Genomic DNA, 19,438 nt, shown 5'->3' with positions numbered 1-19,438 from the left:
CAGAAAAAATAAAACAGAGAAAAGGTGAAAACAAACAGAGGCAAAAGAAGTGATTCAATAAAATTGCAGTCTTACAGGGACAGACTCAGAATGCCGAATCACTAAAGTATCTTCGATTTATGTTTTCATTTTAATCTGTCAAGCCATAGTGGAACACTGGTTAAATTTTACCAAAACCTTTTTTTTTTTTTTCTCTAATCCCCTTAATCATGTTTAGACCTGCTTTAACTGACTTATCTAGGGCACCTGCATTGTCATGGAATGTCTTCTGCACTGTAGCTTCCACACGTACATGCATACATCAGATATTATGGGGAGGATTTTTAGCAGTGCATTTCAATCCCACAACATACAGGTTTTAATTATCATGAAATATATAGTTTTTACTGGCACAGAGATGAAAATACACATTTTTTTTTTCTTTTAAAACATGCTTGCATGTATAATGGCACTTTTGTTACCATGTGTGGAAGAGGCTTTAGAGCAGTACAAAGCCAAATAAAAGCATAATCAAGACAGAGCTGACAAGAGATTTTTTAGAAGAGAAAAATTTCCAACTCACAATTCTATTCTCTAAATCATTCCAGAAAGTCTGACGAAAAACTTTGCCTGTATCTACAAATCTGACTCTAATTATGTCCCTAGACCATCACGGCTACATCACCACGATTCCTTGAAGCACAAGCCAGACGAAAAGTTAACTAAAATTCAGGAAAAAACAATTAAGCTCCATACTGATCCAAACCCGAAGAGACGAGGTTTCATATGCACATTTACAAGAACCCTGGGTGTCCTTGCTATCCTTCTCTTCTTATCCCTAACCAATTCTTCTTCTTTAAGGCAGCCACGACCTCTGGCATACAGTTTATCAAAATATGATGTGAGCATGTCTCACTTCATTAAAATTTAGGGTTTGCCACATTCTTTGCTGCTTTGTTTTACAGTATGGAATAGAAAAGCAATCTCTTTTTCCTAATATTCGTTATTATGGTACCTTGTATTCATCTCCAGTCTAAAACAAGCAAAACCCCTGCGACATTCCCTAGACTTTCAGCTGGTTTTATCACTCTTTCCTGAAGCGTTTTAAGGACCTTTAAAATTAGTGATGCTCCTCCCCATTCTATCCAATACCTCCAAAGTGCAAGTTAGGTCCAGCCCAATATTTTCTGCCTCTACTGTCAACATGAGTCATTACCCTGTAGAGCTGGATCAGCTTCTCCCTCTTCATTGATGTAATATTCATTACACAGCGCAGCCAGTGCAGAGACTGCAGACTCCTGTAACAAAGGCAAAACTGTGAACTTGATGTATTTACTAAGGTCGTACTTTATGATACCTGTGCTTAGAATTAAAAGGTTAAGGAAAAAGAGAGTGGAATTTTTTTTAAAAATCATTCCCTTCAGCTACTGACATTTAGTTTCTTTTTCTTTCTTCCCAATACTAGTTTAAGAACTGTTTAACAGGAAACCTATGTAAGAAAAAAACAGATTCTACTCTTATTCCACCAAAAGTACCAGTAAGCTAAATTAATATTTAAGACATTAATAGCAATGTATCAACTGTATTTTCAGTTCAGTTGAAAGACCTCCAGGATGACACAGTATTACAAAATACAGAAGTCATTCTTTCATCTTCAATATATTGATGCCAGATTGATAAGAAACAAACCATATTTCCCCAGAAAGCTATAGAAAGGAAACACAGAAAAAAAACATGAACTGAAGGTTATAAAAAAAAAAAAAACCAACAAAAAACCAAAAACCCGAACAAAATATCCAGTATCTCAATCCTTGTGTCTCAGTCTTCGTTGGTTTAGAAAAGGCTCAAAGGTTGTGTATTATGCCTGAACCTTCTAATCTTTAGAGTGGTTTCAGTCGCCAATATAGAATACACAACTAATACAGCTGATATTTCAAAAAGCATGTAACGAGTTTTGTCATAAAATTCATGGCTGAATTGTACTTCTCAGCTAATAATATAATGCTGACCAAAATTATAATAAATTTGAGAGCGTACAAAAACTATGCACTGTTCACTCCATGTTAATAGCAACAATCCTTACTAATACTCATGTTCTCCGGGTACAAGAAATCTGAAATGATAACACAGGAATCCTGTACAGCTTATTAATTCTACCCTCAAAGACACCTCAGACTTGTTCTCTATGCAAAATCAAGGACTTGAAAGAAAACCAGTATTCATCTAAATAACATTCTAACTACCACAGGCGTTACAGTAGCAAAATACACAGGATTATCTAATTGCTGTAAATTGTAGAATCACGGAATAGTTTGGGTTGGAAGGGACCTTTAATGGTCATCTAGTCCAAGCCCTCTGCAACGAGCAGGGACATCTTCCACTAGGTCAGGTTGCTCAGATCCCTCACTTTCTAAAGAGAATGGTTTTCACCTTAAACGCATGAGGTTACATCGGAGGAGTACACTGTATGTCAGAAAAAAAGATTACTTTTCAATGACACAAGCCTTGCCCATAAAATTATTTCTCTATAAAATATATACAGAAATCAAGTGAGAATTGGCATTTACTAAACATACTTTGCTCAACATTAATTAATGTTAACCAAACAAGTCAAAATTCTCTAAAGTCTATAATTAATTCTTCTAAGCTTGGTTTAGAAGTTCCAGTTATAAGACATACAAACTCTTTGAATAAATTGCTAATGCCAAAAGAATATTCCAAAAATTCAAATTCCATCTTTTAGTTTTCTTCAGTGATTTGGATACATTCTAGTCTACTCTGTCTTCCAAGAAAGACTTTAAAAGATGAGCTACCAGATACTTGCAATGGCTTTTTATCTTAATTTTAAAAACTAACAACATGAACAATATATTATATTCAAATTGTCTCTGTGATGGCTATAAGCTTTAACAGGGCAGGCAAAACTTCTCTTTATAATTTGGTAGGGCCTTTAAGAGCACAAGATCAAACTGTCATGGTATTACTCAGGAAAATTAAGGCAAAAAACTGGAGGCGTTAAGATCGTGTACATAAAAGAGCATGAAACATATGCATCAATGGATTTAATATTCAGAAATAAGAGTAGCTTGAGAGCACAGGAAAAGGATTTGCAACAGAGTTTAATGGAAAATTTAAGCACATTGTCCTGAATAACTCTGGTTGATCACACCAACGTTCTCACTGTTAACAAACACACCCTCAGCACGTCAGGCCTGAGGACATCATCCAGAGATTCTTTTTAATTCTCACAAAAGTTCTCTGAAACTACCAAAATCAACACATCTTACACATATTACACGTACACCAAAATAGAAGCAAAATACCATATCAATGTAACCATACAGCCGACGGCAGGTAGCTTCAAGCAACCAGCGGCGACTACGCACTGCCAGCCCACTGTCAGTGCCAGCACCTATCAATTACTTTGTCCCAAAGAACATACAAGAACAACGCTTGCGACAGCTGTTCAAGTATTAATCAAAAAGGTCCCTTTGAATTTTGAGAATTTTTTTTTTTTTTTAATAACCCTTTTTACCAATCTAAGAAACAAACACTCAAGAACCGATTAGATTCCATGGAAAATAATCCACAAACAGAAAGCAAAAATATTTCTAATTCTGTATTTAGTCTGACCACATGAAGAAGGAGGAACTACTGTACCTTTATATGCTGTCGTGCGGCGCTTGAAACAAGTGGGAGGCTTCTTAGACTGTCATTTATTAACCACTGCCAGCCACCTGAAATAGTAAGGAACATAACTGGTATTAATTTTTCTTACTTTCTCAACTTCAACATTCTCTGCTTTATTTTTTACAAAGACCAGCAATCATACATATTGGCGTATTTCCTTGGTTTTCCAAAATAAACAAGGTTGTGATTCTCAATCAGAATAGCTATTCTGGTTTGTTTTACAATGTACATAGCACAAACACTGCGTCTGGTAATGCTAAAAACTTGACAGGAAAAAAAATGCATTAGTAAACAGCTACAAAACAAATCTTCAAATAACATCACCATCTGTTGCAGTATTTATGTATCTTTTTGATATTTATTTTATTTGCTAGGCCACTCAACCTTGTTAATCTTGCTTCTTTGAAAAAACATCAGTTGTTAATACTTTAGCGTAACAAATAGCTAAGGTAATTACTAAGGTAATGGAAGGTTATTTAAAATATGACATACCGATAATTGGATCTCCTCTAAATGGCATTTTTGATAGTGACAACTTTTCAATTAAAGTGCAGACTGTAAGAAAATAAATTTGACAACTGAATAAAAAAAAAAAAGAAATTGCAGCAATTTTGAAGATACAACCACACCAAGTTACATCAGCATTAATTTTAAATCGATGAAAATTTGCAATTAGAAGCCCAAAATATGCGAAATTAGAAACTGAAAGGAAATTACACATGTGATTCTTACACACAAAAAAGCAACTAAGCACTAACTGTTCTCTGACATGAGTTAGTTCCGTTATTCATGCAAATCCATTGCGAGGCGGTATGTTTTTCCCCTTCTGCCATTTAAGGCGCGTATGTACATATTGGCCACCTTTCTGTTTCTATACCAGTCTGTAAATGGCTACGTAGTAGCGCTGATAGTAAACCAACCTGGACAAGGCTAATACTACAGCCACTAAAAAACCATTCAGATATTTATGAAAGGTTTTCCTCCTTCTTATTAGCATTTTTTTTGGATCTTCAAGGAGTGGCATCTGTTCACTGCACTGCTAGGAGCTATAAAACTGGATGCAGCTTTATTTCCTTTGATACTTAGAATACAAGCAAATGTCATTTTAATAATTAAGTCCTTATTATTGTAAATCTATAAACTTAAATGAGTTCTAAGCTCACAAAACCGCTTTCAGAATAGTATTTTTTTTTAGTGTTTCAAGGCTGTTTTGGGGAATAGAGATTAACACAGTAAACACTGCAAACTTTTACTATACAATAGACTGACTGCAGTGCTCAAACGAGCACTTAGGGAATACAGTATCTTTCACCTCCTGGTGATCAGTTCAAATAAAACAGATCGGTATGCATCCAGCTCACTATCTGACTGCTTTAAAGTTGGTGGAGGGATGGTGGAGAGGAGGGAGAGGACAGAAGCAGCTACTATATAATGCCACCTTTTTGTTCTCCTCTCCTCCCACAACTTAATCTTTGAATCGTACTCTGGGCTCTGTACACAGTTCAACGTCTTCTTCATTTATAATCAACTTACTGGGCTCCAAATCGGCTCTTGAATTCAGTCTTCACTACGGTAAGGTCACACAATCAGGCTCCCTATGCTCAAACTCCATTCAATATCGTGTGTCAGCTTCTTTATTCTAATATTTATTCACAGCCAAGGTTAAGTACAATGTGACTAAACCCAAGTCTCTTAAGGTTCCTCCTTAGTTCTCTATGCTTCTTTTATGCTCTGTTGTGGTTGAGACCATCATCTTCATTAGACATGCAGGCAATTTGTGGAGTATTTTCAATTCTTCTCTTATTCCACCTACAGAGCTGTATCATGCCAAAATACTGTCACCTATACTTCTCCAATACTATGCAATACTCAGCTGCTTAAAAGCTAAAACATATTAAAAAACCTACCTATTCTTTCAGCCTGAATTATCATGTCACAAGACTGTAAACTCATTCGAAGACTGCAGAAACCCCCTTGCCCCCTTCACCCCTTCTATTTGGTCACCCTTCCATCTCGGTACTGAAACTCCTTCACCCACTAGGTTTGGATGGCTTCACATCTTCAAAGCCGCAATCTGCTACGCAGCCCTTCCTTCGCTCAGCCCAGGAGCGGGAAAGTCAAGTTGGCATCGTTTCCTTATCCACCCAGGCTACCTGGATGGGTACCTTTTCCTGCAATGCCCTTCCTTTTTACAGTGCTTCTGTATAGAACAATCTCCAAAATAACACGTGAACAACCCATCATTTTTCCTGTGATACCACCCTTTCCACAACCTGTTGTTTATATCGTCTTTATTCTTCGCTTTTGCGCACATACGTATTACGATAAAATTATTAGTTACACTATGACATCTGCCTTAATGGACAGATCGCATCTCTTCTGGAGAGGAATCTGAGTAAATCAATGAAGGAAGCCAGCTCAACCCTGAAGACAGCTCACTGTGTGCAGCAACGGAAGGAGAGAATGCGTGATACAACCAAGAACTATCTCCAACTCTCACACAAGCAGGGTTATTCACAATTGTGGTGGCAACCAATGTTCTGGTGTACCCGTCTTCTGATTGGCCTCCAAACTTTGTATTTTTTTAATTACTGTGCATACTTTATTTATGCATTCAACACAATATATGCAAAACAAACTGGAAAAAAGTAAACAGAAGAATTCATTCCTGCACATTTTCTGCTTTCACACCACAGCCATGATACTCACCAGCCGGTCTCATCAGTTCTCCACCTAAACCCCTGCAAAGCAGAAACAGAGCCTTCAGAGAATAACCTACCACAAGCAATCCAAGTGCATTGCCCAGTGAGAAAAAAACCCTCAAAACCATTTCAGAATGAAAGCAGATCACAAAATACCTGCAGGTTTTTATTTGACCAACTCTAAAATACTTCCTTCTAAATCAACTGCTGTCTTGACTTCAGCATGATTTATACAAAACCTTCCTGAATATTTAACTTTCTTCTTGCAAAAATGCGGTCCCAGTCTTTGTAATTTTTAATGTGAATAATAAAAGACTCTCAAGTTCATTCTGCTTTTCTTTTCACTTGCTTCAGAAGCATTCCAAAGCTGTGGGACTTGCCACAGGACTTTTCAGTCAGCCTCTATGAGCTTCTGACTTCCACAACTGAAAAGTAATTACATGCAATTTTTTTAACAAAATCTTCATCTCTGGAACATTAAATAGAAACTTCACTTACCGGTTCCCATTTTCACAAATGTTAACTGGTTTACTTTCCTGGCAAAGTTTCTCACCCTTTTCTCTTCACCCTCTCCTTCCCTGCTGAAGCCCCCTCCCAGGTGATTCTGCGTTCATCAGCACAAGCGAGGGGGTAAACACTTCAACACATCAAAAACAGGGGAGCAACAAATGGCTCAAGGTGCTTTAGACCCTCCTGAAGTAAGTGTGTCTTACATAGGGATGGGCTCACCAGCGCAGACCTCGGGCTCATCCAGCCCAGCTATGCTGAATGAACATTAGCCTGGCCACTGACAGCACTAGGAGGGGAGCGTCTGAACTGGGCAGAAAGCGGGGCGAGGGCAAAGCGTCCCGTTTCCATTCTTTACTCTCTCATGTCTCTGGGCAGAGAGACGTCTCCTCACCCCGCCGAGCAATGTCTGCTGGTTACACGGATATCCCCAAGGTGCCATGAGCACTGCTTGGGGTGCTCTGCTCAGTGTCACCCGCTGTGGCTTAATTTTTCCATTTTATGAACCTTTGACCCCTGCCCTTCCTTTGGCTATTTCCTCCCTCGGCTCCTTATTCTCTTCTCCCTTCACTTCAGCTGGAATATTTCCTCCCTGAGGTGTGCCAAACCCTTAATCACCTGGTTGTATGGCCATGCTCTGGCAGAAAATCCCAGCAAGGGGGAGGAACAACAAAGGCTTTTTTGTTTATTTTCTTGTTGGTTTTTTTTTTTATTAAAACCTTTTCTTCCCTCCTCTCCTCCTCCCTCCCCACAATAAAATTAGTAGCTATGCTCAGAAGGAAAACTGAGCAACCCTAACAACTCTTAGAACTTTGTTCTCCAATTTATCCTTTTATATGAGCTTCAAAAGCCTAAACATTTAAAACAAGTTTTTCCATTCCATACAAGTAGGTGCCTCCTGCAACATGCACTGGATTTCTGACTGCTCAACATTTTCATTGGTTTTTCAGGTAACGCAGAGATGCCAAATCCACAATATTCTCCTTTGCCATAGATCAGCACTTCCTTTAATTGGGAAACTTTTGCTTTTGACAATCAATATATTAAGCTCAATGTAATAATCCACAGCTCAGTTTATCATCGTAGGAAGCAAGCACAGATTCCCCATCCCCACGCTGATAAGGTCTTTGTATTATCTACCCCACCTTCCTGCCATGTGTCTGCTCTCCAGCTTCTAAAAAATTTAAATTAGAAAACAAAGAAGTGATGCAAGGCGTCGAGACAGCGGCAAAAACAGAAGAATGACGTGGCAAGGCTTGCTTCCTCTTCAACGTTTCTTTTCCCTTCATTTTGTCCTCACCCATTCCTTGCCTTTTGTCTGTTGTCTTACTGCAAATGAGTTTAAAATAACGATCTTGTAAATTTGTTTGGTGTGCAACAGAGTCTGCTGATGCAAGGATTCAGATACGGACTTCTGCTCAAACTACAAAGCAAGAACTGACTCATAAAGGCTGCTCTTCTCCACTTCTCCACGCTGCCAATAAGGAAGTCAGGCCACTTAAAGCTACTCTTATGGTAATAATTTGACAGCTATCCCTTCCTTTGGCATTACATCAACTCAATTTAATTTCAGAGTTTAGAGCTTCGCTGAGGAGTGTTGTCTCTGTGCAAGAATGAAGAATGGTGACAGTGACTTGCATAGTAAGATTTCCACGTAACACCAAAACTATAATCAAATCTATCTTTGAAGGCACTGCGATACCATGTGGTCTCTGCAAAACTTTTCAAAGTTATTTCTTGCCTAGACATCACAGTATGTCCATCAATATATCTAAAATTTTTCCCCTTTCCACAGCTCATACATATTCCAATTTTAAGAATGGAGAATTCTATCATAATCCGAGATCTTTCCTCAGTCAGTGTTTAGTTTGTCAAACATGATGCGCATCTTTCTATTAACTTTATCTTGCTCTACAGTATTTCACTAAATTAAAAAGATACGGATCTACCTAATTCAGAGATTCTGAATTTTGCTGTACAGTCAGTATTCACCCTTTTTTCTTCCAAAGACATATCCACAAGTTGCATCACATTATTAGATGTACCTGTTTCAAGGTTTAGTTATTAATTCAATTTGTAAATTAACTGATGCAGTGCCCAGGTTCCATGAGCTCCTAAGCATTCCTTGCTATGGGCAGTTCCACAGCAATGCTTCTCTCCCAGAAACATCTTAGGATGAGTCACAATTTATTTGTGGAAAATACAATCAAAATGTATAACCCCTTGTAGAACCAATGAATTAAGACTACTGACCTAAGAATGCTGGTGTCTATTTTAAAATTATGTAGGCCTGAACCAGAACCAATGACAGTGCTGTTTTCAGTGCATACAGAAGTTCAAGGTACTTTTGTGGATTATTTTTTTTTTATTATTTAGAACTTGCTTCTTGTGAGAAGTTCAGAATTCATCTTTAAGATTATAAAAGTAACAGCAACTGAAGCTGTTTAGAATTGAATAGCATCTACGTTTTCATAAACGTCTGAATCTGAAGTTAAAACTACTGGAATAGCTGAAGAGATTCAATTGCAAATATTCAATGTCCAGGAAGCTACGAACACCTGCTGAGTAAGTATTTCCATCTCCATGTGACTAGTAACCAACTATTTTCCATAGGAACTGTTTGTCCCAAATAGAACGGAGGTACCAGGTCGTACACTAACTGGGCTTTGGAAGTACAAAATGGCTTTATCACAAAAGGAGGAAAGAGACACCTTTGAGCAGAGATGAAAAAGCCTGTGTATTTAATAAAGCTCTTATGGTCATCCCTTGAAGATGCAGCGAATAAACGCTACTAAGCTGACAAACACCTATTTTTAGGTTACTGCAAATTCATATGCTGACTGTACACATTTTGTATTGTATTCTAACACCAGAAGAAATCCTGGCTCTATGGAAGTAAGAGTTTTCTCAGTGACTTCAGTGAGTAGTAAAAGAATTTCACCTTGTAACTCTTCAGAACATAGTACAGCACGATCTCCTAAAACCATCATGCTACTGGATGCAGAAGTAATTTAAACTTGGAAGAACTGTTAAGACGAGCTTTGTTGCAAGGCTGGAATTATTTGCTGAGTAAGTTAATATGCCTAAAAAACTCTTTTACGTAGATGACTGCCAAGAAACACATTTGCCCTGAAACCATCAAGATTAGTTGCAACCTTCAAGGTCTTTGAAATGAGACGAGTTTCTCTTTTGCCTAGCACCTGTCAACACCTACGGGCTACCTTACTCTTTTGGAAAAGCTGAAACTCTGAAGATGACAGTCCAGCTTACACTGGCTACTACTCTAAAACCCTAAAATTGCCCGTCTCACATAGCTGACCATGTAATACACGCAGCCAGTCTCTTCATATGTTACGAGAATGAGATCAGAGCAAAACTCGGCATGCAGCACATTGCACGAACTGAATCATCCAGTGTGGGAGTTGCTAACCAACACTGCGCATCCTGTCACAGCCAGCTCCGACGGGAACCCTGAAGGCCCAGCAAATAGACCATTTGCTGAAACACAGAAGTGCAGTGCAACCACCTGGAAGAAGCCCAGCCTATCTATCTGCAGCACTTCCATATCCATCCCTAAATCATCTTGTTACCCAACTCTGTGTATTAAGACCTACATTATCAGACTCAGAACTGGCTACAAGAAAGGAGGCAAAAAAAAACTCTGAACACCTATTCAGCTGAATATTCAGTCAAGAGCCTTATATCAGATGATGCATTTTTAAAGAATCTTAACAGAACTACTATTAAAAATACTTTTTTCTTGAGGACTTTTCATATTGAGAACTAGTACGAGGTCTTAGATGCACTACGGAAATATATCCGCTGCAAAAAAAAAGATACTAACCATGCTGGTTCGGTGGAAGCGTAACATAAATCAGGCTGACCATTACCACCATGTTTAAACTGGCAGACTGACTTCCTATCCCAAGTAAGACAGCTTAAGGCAACAGATGCCACAAGTCCGTGTCTTAGGTGTTTATATATAAAAAGTAATGTTTAAAGCAAATAAAATATAGCTCAATTTTTATAACTCTATAACCTGTATAGCACAAAACAGGCACAACGGACAAATACTTTGTTTAAGTGGCATGGTTTGCGTATGACTAGTGCCCATTTAATACAGAAAATCAGGCTCACTGAGCAATACTCACCTGGAAGTGCACATGCAAATGCTTAAACCAACCAGCTCCTCAAGACAAACTAGTGCATCAAATGTGTCAGGATCAAGACTAATGGAAGGAAGTACATACTGATGTGCCTGGACTTGCATTCTCCTTTTTCAGCGTACTATGGTAAACCCAGAAAAGGACTTATACAGGAAGACAAAAAGATACTGGCATTTTTAAAAAAGTGTTAATACAGTAGAGGACAGGATTTTCTACAATTAGCATAAACAAATGGAATTGCTTCAAGTACACTCAAACTTGAGAGACTGTGCAGTGTAACTCAAAACTTGGACTGCGCCCTGTCTGAAGGGTAATTCATGGCCATCGTTCAAAATCAGGTTAAAGACATTGCAAGAGGCGCTAAACAAAGGAAGATGGTTAGTTAAATGAAGGCCTCCATTACAGCACTTTGGCTTTATCTTTTTTGACTTGAGGTACTTATGGATTCAATGGAATCCTAAGCATTAGACAATCAAGAAACTCATGACCCATTTTCCAGCTTACAATTTATAAATTATAACTTTTTCTCACAGGCCAGTGCAATTTCTGAAAACAGCTTGATCAAAGCATTAAAATCCATTTGGTCCACAAAAAGACAGCTATTTTGTTGCCAGAAGCGAAAGCAAATATCCAATATAAACAGCTGAGACGTGGCCTGATGCTTTTTGTTAATGCAGTTTAAAAACTAGAAACACAAATAAAACACACGGGTTTTCAACATTCCTACAAGATGTTGTTACACCGAAAATTCCCGGTAGCAATTTCTCAAATGGAAATCTTTGGAATATTATGTGCAATAATTACTCATCATGAAACAAGTTTGGCTTGTTTCACTAAATGCTTGCCCAGCAATACTCCAATTGCTGGTTTGTTTTTATAACCTAGTTTATTTTTCTTGTCCTATTTTAAAATATTTTATGCATACTGATATTTTAAAATATGGATTATAGTAGACATCTCTGTCTCAGCCTAAGTATTAGAGTAAACAGCAGTGAATCAATGTTGCTTGGAGTTGAATTAGAAGTCTTATCTAGAATGAAAACATTTCTGTAGGCACCTTATAAATACCATTAAGTGCAAGAAGTGCACATTATGACAAAAACAAATTACACCCAAGCTCCACCCTGACATTAAAGAATTTATGGGAGCCAAGACAGCCACCCACAAAGACACTAATATACAGTATCAGCATTAAAACCATCCGCCAGTACAAGCTAACTTTGGAGTGGAAGTTTCACATCAGTATGTACGACCCTCAAGAAGTAAATGTTAGCATTTGTTCAGATAGTTTCAAGATACAAAACCTTACATAAAAATTCTTTAAATTGTAATTAATAATTACACAAAAAACTACTTAGGGTTTATTGTTTTCAGATATGTCATGTGCAAAGAAGTAAACTAAACTGCCCAAAAGCTCAAAGAATTTGTCAGTTAAAGCAGAAAAAACCCTCATTCGCGTATACAATCGTTAGGGAATACAAGTCACTAATTATGTTTTGAATTCCTTAAATTTAGGAACAGACTCTGAAGTCACACACCAGTTTTAATTCACATTTACTTAACAGTTATTTAGGCAAACTCCCTTTATTTCCTGGAAGCTTCAATAAATAGGAAACGAAAAACAATTCAGTGAAAACTCATTTACATTTTCTTTGGCACAAGAGTTGAAAAATTGCATTGAACCTTTTGTAATACTCCTGGCCTACTCATTACGCAGGATGAAGGAAGTAATTCTAGAATTTAGATAGAAGCTCCTTTTAAAAATAAATAAATAAATTTTGGACTCATTAACTTATTAGTTAAAGGTCATTTCTATAGACCTATTTGAACCACACAAGTACTACAGTACAGGTGAATAATGGGAAGGAAATCCATGACAGACTGCTGAAGCCATGGCTTAGTGAGTATATTCTGTTTCACATTCTCTCCTTTCTTTAACTGCCCCTATCACAATATTGAGACCAGTACTTACCGCTTTCCCACTAATCTAACATGCCTGTGAGCTGCACTCTCTAAACACCACAACCACTATAAAACGACGGCAGCCTCTGTAATAGGTAGACAAAGCCAGAAGAAGGCGTGTGCTTGCATTCTGATGAACTGTGCGAGACTGGCGGTCTATGGTAGGTGTACCTAACTTGTACAAACCAAAAAGCCCCCTAGGATCCTACTGTTTTCCTTACTTCTAATTGATACTTTCCAATATGGAAAATAAATTTTTGTGTGCATTTTCTTACCTGTACAATTGACGACTGCAAAGCTGGGGGGGGGAAAGCAACAAACATTAATATTAGCAGAGTTTGTTTGATACGAGTGTTTTCATTTTTCCTCCTCGCATGCAATGTCTATACACGGTAAGCTATGCAACACTTTGGATTATTTTAAAAATAAAATTCAAAGGAAAAATCTTTTTTTAAAAAAGCCTCTCTATATCCATTTGAATATTACATTCAAAGAAGATCAATTTAACAGATTCATAAAGCACTAATTTTCTTAATTCCAAATCCTAGCTGCTCCTGCACATACCCTGGAAGCTAGTTTGGCTTTTTAAAATATATTTGCTTTCCACAGTTGGCCCTTTTAAAATGATGATATGCTGCATTGTCTGAAAACTGAAAATAACTTTGTTAGCTACAGATGAAACAGAAAAAACTTAAACAAAAGTTCAAATGTGACTGAAAAATATTATCTCATTGTTAACATTACAGGAGGCCATCTTCAAAAATCAGAGATTATCAAATTTCTATGTAGTAAAAACCCAAAGAAACCCAGATTTTTAAAAAGAAAGAGTTTACGCCAACTTTGCAGATTAATTATAACAGACAACAGCAGCAACTGGAAAGTATCATAACAAATCAAGGCCATTGTAACACTACAGACACTGCTGATCAAGTTTTCAGGCATTTCAACATGAGAAAGTTAAACAAGGACAAAGATGCCTTTTCAACCTGCAGCAGCAGCTTTCACCTATGCACAGAATTAAGCAAGCACCTATGTACTTTACAGCACAATGGGTAAACGGTGAAGCCTGACAGCTTCAGCACATCGGAACTGGAACTAAAGGTACCACAGACACTGCAGAAAACGAGTAGGAGCCTGAACACTGAAGCATTGTCTGTTCCGTAAGGTGAAGAAATAGGAGCCAAAAGAAAAAAAACAACAACATGGGATGACTTAAAATTAAAGGGACAAGTTAGGCAAAGTTATCTCCATAGAAGCATTTTAAATTGCTGTGAGCAGGGCAAGACTTTATGTGTCATAAGTAGAGATAAAGACAATGCATCAGTTGAAATACTGAATATGACTTTCAAGGTCTATAAACAGGTAAATTATGGATGCAAGGATTTAGCAATGAAATCCCAATAAAGTAAAAAAAAAAAGAATAGAAAGGACAGAGAATGGACTCATTAGGAGATCTCTCTTGAGCATGGTCACATTAAGGCAACAGCCATACACCTATCTGCAAGGCCAGTCAGTATGTACAGAAAGGGAGAAGAAACAGAAGGGGAAAGCAGAACAAAGCAAAACCCCACGCAGTATTTCAGAAGTGTAACTGAGAGCATCGGAGGAAGTGGCTTCGCTAAGAAGCTGGCAGAACAGAAAGGGTTCAAATACAAAATTATACTGGAGTAAGACACATGGCCAAGGACATCTAGCCATCAGACTGTCTGGAGTGTCTGTCCAGTATTTGTGACATTGTTTACTTTGGGCAAGGGGAAGAGGAAGGTGGAGAAAAGCTGCCTTAATTGTAAATGCTTGTTTAAAAATAATACAACATACCAGGTGAAAAGATACATTTATACTTGCTACAAACCTCTTGATGGATTTGCTTAAGTCCCTCCAATGATTTTTCATTGAAATAATACGTTATAGATCTGTAAAGGCATACAAAATTTTTAAGACTGGTTTCCTAATCATGCTATAAATAATTTTTCTTCCATGACATCATTGTACTTTCAAACAGAAAAAAAAAAAAATCATTTAATTTCCAAATTGTGCTCAAAAGAAATATGCAGTATTTGATTTTCAATAGTTCAGCAAACATAACATGAGTTCTTTCCTTATCATGTAGCAAACTCATTCTTAAAGGACTATAAAAAAATTTGGGTCACTTACTAATAGCATTATAATCAGTAATACACCAATAATCCTTCTCAGCTCAGGTGTATTTTTGAACTCCGACACTTCTGTGATTTTTCCATCAATTTCAAGTATTTCCTACTACTAAAATGCTCTGCATCTTTTTCTCTAACTTTTCAACTTACTCTTAAGATTAACACAAATTCTCTTGATAAACACTGCTGGCAAACACAATAAAGCCATAAAAATCAGTCCACCCTTTTGGCATCTATTATTTGAATTCATCTCAGTATATTTAGCTTGTACAAACAATGACAACATCAAATTTGTTAGATGTCACCACTTTAGATATCTTTGTATGACTGCATCAGAATGTTCTCAGAAGTGAAATAAGAAAGGTTAATCAGAGAGCAATTATCCAACTTTTAGAACGAAATGACCCAGAAAGTCTCTCTGTTTGTTTTTTTAAAATATATTCCTTCAGTGTACATATATCTCTGACTCCCACAGAACTGTATTTATTTTCAGTGACGTTTGCACTCTGGAGCCTTATTTTCCACTGCCTTGATCTTAAACAGCTGCTCACCCCAATTTAAGTCACACTAGTATAAAATTCTACTGCTAAATTAACTTCCAAATTCTAGTTTTTGCAATAAAGATTTTCAACCGTTTTTCACATGTGATTCTTGTGAAAGAAAGAAAAGGTAACTGACTCATTTCTTGAATCACAACATTAAAGCAAAACCATCTCCAAATAATTTTGTCAATTACTCTGGCTATATCACCTATATGTAACACGTGTGTGCGTACACACACATACACCCAGATATATATATATATATATGTCTCTCTCTCTGGACCGGCATTCAGCAGCAACAATTAAATCAGTCCAACTCAACAAGCTGCTTGAGGAGGTATTTCTCTAACACCAAATACAAAAGACTGTTCCCTCACCAGGAAGACAGCATACTTAAGGGGAAAGGGGGTTTAATCTATATATAAATGATAACTTTGAACTCTCCAAGTAAGGCAGCAAAGGATCTCACTTCCCTGATGATGAATTTAGACTTAAGTTTGTAACATCACCGAATAAAATGTGAAGGCCTGGCATGACTGATCAAAACAAACAAAAATTCAGTGGAGTAGTAGTTCAGTAAGATGGAGATTTCCATAATTACAGTCAGGAAGCTTTCAATAGACCAGACATGAAAAGAAAATTTATAGTCAAGATAATCTTGCATTTATACCTATTATTCTCTTCTGCTAGTTTACACAGTGCATGGGTGATCTCAGCACAGGCAAGAATTGCCCCATGGCGTGTGTGCAGATCTGTGCCCACTGATAAAGGTAGAAGTCTTGGCAAAACTGAAAGAGATTAAATAATTTTTTTTTTTTAAACAAAGCATAGTGACAGATCACAGTTCTAAGTGTAATCATGACTGCCTAGAAATAACATGGGAAAACCATTTCTGGAAAGTCAGGCCAATATATCCTGGCCATTACACGAAAACCAAGTTTTAAAAATAGAAGTAAATTCTGACAAAGCATACTAAACCACACTAAGAAATTTTGTACTCAAAACTACCTCCCTCTTTAGTATTTGCTATTAGGCATTGGGTTTGCTGAGTGGTAAGGCAAATGAGGCTTGTACCTCCATGGAATTTACTTCCATGTAAACGGTCACCTTCCTAGTCCACTACAGGGAGCCTAGGTAAGATCTGTAACTCCAGATTCACCTGGGTGTCAGCTGCTGTCTTTTGGCCATATTAAAAAGCAGCTAGTACATCCTCAGAATCTTGAGTGGGCCGAGCAAAGGATCCTCAATTCGTGCTACGAAACATTTGATTACACACACACCAGTCAAAAAGGAATTCTTCTGAGGGTGTCAGACTGGACAAGACAAAACAGATCCCCCCACCCTTTACGACATCACAGCCGTATCAACAAAGCAAAAGCGAGGAATTTGAGGGCTAGCTGCCTGAATTGTTGCAACAGAACTACACCCATTTATTCACCTCGGAACTGGGAGGGTCCAGTGTAGATGGATAACTAAAGTCCAGTCCCCAGATAAAAAAAGATCTGGCAGTATTTTTTAATTTTTGTATAAAATCTGAAAACTGGTAAAGCTATTAGTGTCACTATACTGCGTTAAGTTGCAGGGGAAATCTTAATTTTTATTAAGTCATGGTGCATGTTTAAATCTTCTTAACACATTATTGCTACATAAGCTAGAACGCTTGGTACGGCACACTATGCAGAACTTATTTGTTACCTACCCACGTTTGCCATGTATTCAGGAGCCCGTGGAGTAAGGTTGTGCAGAGCTTTGGTTGAAAGTTCTCGAATAACACTGAAAATGTAAAAAAGCAGTTTGGGATTTTTTTGGGTTAGCAATTTAGTAGAAGTAATGTGTTAAAAAAAATGTCAGGAATGGACTCCTGTCCCTGACCAAAATAAAGACCCCAGCACTATTAAAAATTTCAGTATTCTCTGTCCTTCCTATGCTTCCCCCCCCAAAAAAAAGCCAGCAAAACAAAAGCGTGGCCCAAACAGAGAGCCTACAGCTAGCTTTTAGCTATATGAATAGAACTTATTGCTGAAAGAGACAAAGAAAAACGTAAGTGTCGATGGTAGAACCTGAGGGCTCATTCTATGCATTGGCAAGGACACTATAGTAAACTATTATTATTTCTCATGATGCAAACTATTATCAGCACTGATATGATCTCATTTGCGTTATATGTACACATTTTAATCTTCATGAACACTGAATATGACTAAGCAACATCTCTATGCATGAAATATACTTTAATTATGATAATTGTATGGTGATGATGTTTACCCCTCACATACACTATATAGCATATAAATGCGTTTTATTAATCTATTAACAGATTGAGGTCATGGCAAAAAGACAAAATTCATAAACATGTTTTAAGTGACAATAAGCTAAGGAGGTACAGGTGACATCAGCTACTACTTGTGCACTTCCCTTCAGTCAAATGCTATTGCAAACTCTAGTATAAGTAAAGTTTACAAAAATAACCTAGGAAAGCATGATATGCGGAACAGACAGGTCCTGGATATTAATAATTAGACTTTGTGAACCTACCTATCCCAGTGGTTAATCTTCATGTTAACTAAATGGTCAATCATTGGCTGTGTGTACTCAGGAAAGCCAGCAATATACACACTGAAAAAGAAATGTCCATATAGAGAGAGTACAGAATCAGTATCTGTGTGCATTTTGACACAAGCTACCCCGAAGATTTAAATCCTCTAGTTCTAAAACAACCAAAAAAATGACTTAAACATGCCTTCTCCTAAATGAGATGCAGCTGAATGAAATAATACAATAGGAAATATTTTACAATTACTGAAAAAATAAAAATCACTTTTGTAAAACTTTCAGATTCTTTATGAAAACTACTATACATACAAAAAGCTTGACAGCAACAAAAAGCAAAAATAAACATTTAATTCCCATTGTTACACTCTAGAAAAATCTAGATGTGTATATTAACTTATACAATTATTTCAGATTGGAGAAACGTATTAATGATGTAATCCACAGTACCCAGTACAATTAAGTTCTAGAAATGCGCTACATCTCCATAAATACAATGGTCCAAAATTGAATACGGGTTTTCAATGTGTCCTTTTTAAAAACCCATCATACACAAAAGGTCAGTTCTGACAAAAAACGTTAAAGCTGCAAAGTCAAGACCTAAGATGTAAGGGAACACCAGAATTAATTGTCTAGGTAGCCTGCATAATTACCTAACTTTACAGCCACACTTGCTTTCCAATCTTCAGAAGCATCAACTGTTGAAAGCTAAGGTCAACAGAAGTTAAGTGAAATGTTTTTTCAGTACATCTGATGTACGTTAAATAATCTCGGAAAGCTAAACAATCAGTAGAGTGTGTTTGTGTCAAAATGGCACGCACAAAGGGACGAAATAAAGGACACACGCATTACCTTAATTTCACCTTTTCATATCTTTTGAGTGATTAACTTTGCAACCATAATAGTGTTCCATTAATATATGTGTGGGTAATCAGAAGCAAAACAAAGACAAAAACCAAACAGTGTTGCATGTTACCATACTGATATCTATGTAATTCATCAGAAGAGTAGGAATCCTTAAATCCACAGCACAGACCTCAGTCACTTGAGCCAATGCAGGGTACAGAAGTACTATCTACTCCTGCTGTGAGCCCTAGAGGGGGATTAGGCAGTTGGTTTAACTGGTTGTTGATGCCAGCAGAGAAATGATAACATTCGTTACTCTCCGTTTCCTTTCCCTGTTCTGG

At 37.2% G+C, this 19,438-nt stretch overlaps 1 protein-coding gene across 4 annotated transcripts in view; it reads right to left on the bottom strand.

Moving 5' to 3' along the window:
* TBCD (tubulin folding cofactor D) overlaps positions 1–19,438 on the bottom strand; it is a 132,142-nt gene that overhangs the window by 34,470 nt on the left and 78,234 nt on the right. For all 4 annotated transcript variants that reach the window (XM_087750716.1, XM_087750714.1, XM_087750717.1 and 1 more), the window contains exons 19-27: positions 18,237–18,317; positions 17,401–17,474; positions 16,372–16,489; positions 14,859–14,919; positions 13,282–13,304; positions 6,379–6,410; positions 4,162–4,224; positions 3,640–3,716; positions 1,196–1,277 (exon numbers count right to left, since the gene is read on the bottom strand). In XM_087750716.1, the coding sequence (XP_087606842.1) occupies positions 1,196–1,277; positions 3,640–3,716; positions 4,162–4,224; positions 6,379–6,410; positions 13,282–13,304; positions 14,859–14,919; positions 16,372–16,489; positions 17,401–17,474; positions 18,237–18,317 (611 nt within the window). The remainder of the gene's footprint in view (positions 1–1,195; positions 1,278–3,639; positions 3,717–4,161; positions 4,225–6,378; positions 6,411–13,281; positions 13,305–14,858; positions 14,920–16,371; positions 16,490–17,400; positions 17,475–18,236; positions 18,318–19,438) is intronic.

Source organism: Nipponia nippon, unplaced genomic scaffold (assembly GCF_047370975.1).
Source record: "Nipponia nippon isolate SJK-2023a ecotype South Korea unplaced genomic scaffold, ASM4737097v1 scaffold_14, whole genome shotgun sequence".
Lineage (NCBI taxonomy): Eukaryota > Metazoa > Chordata > Aves > Pelecaniformes > Threskiornithidae > Nipponia > Nipponia nippon.
This window is presented reverse-complemented; position numbering and strand designations above follow the sequence as displayed.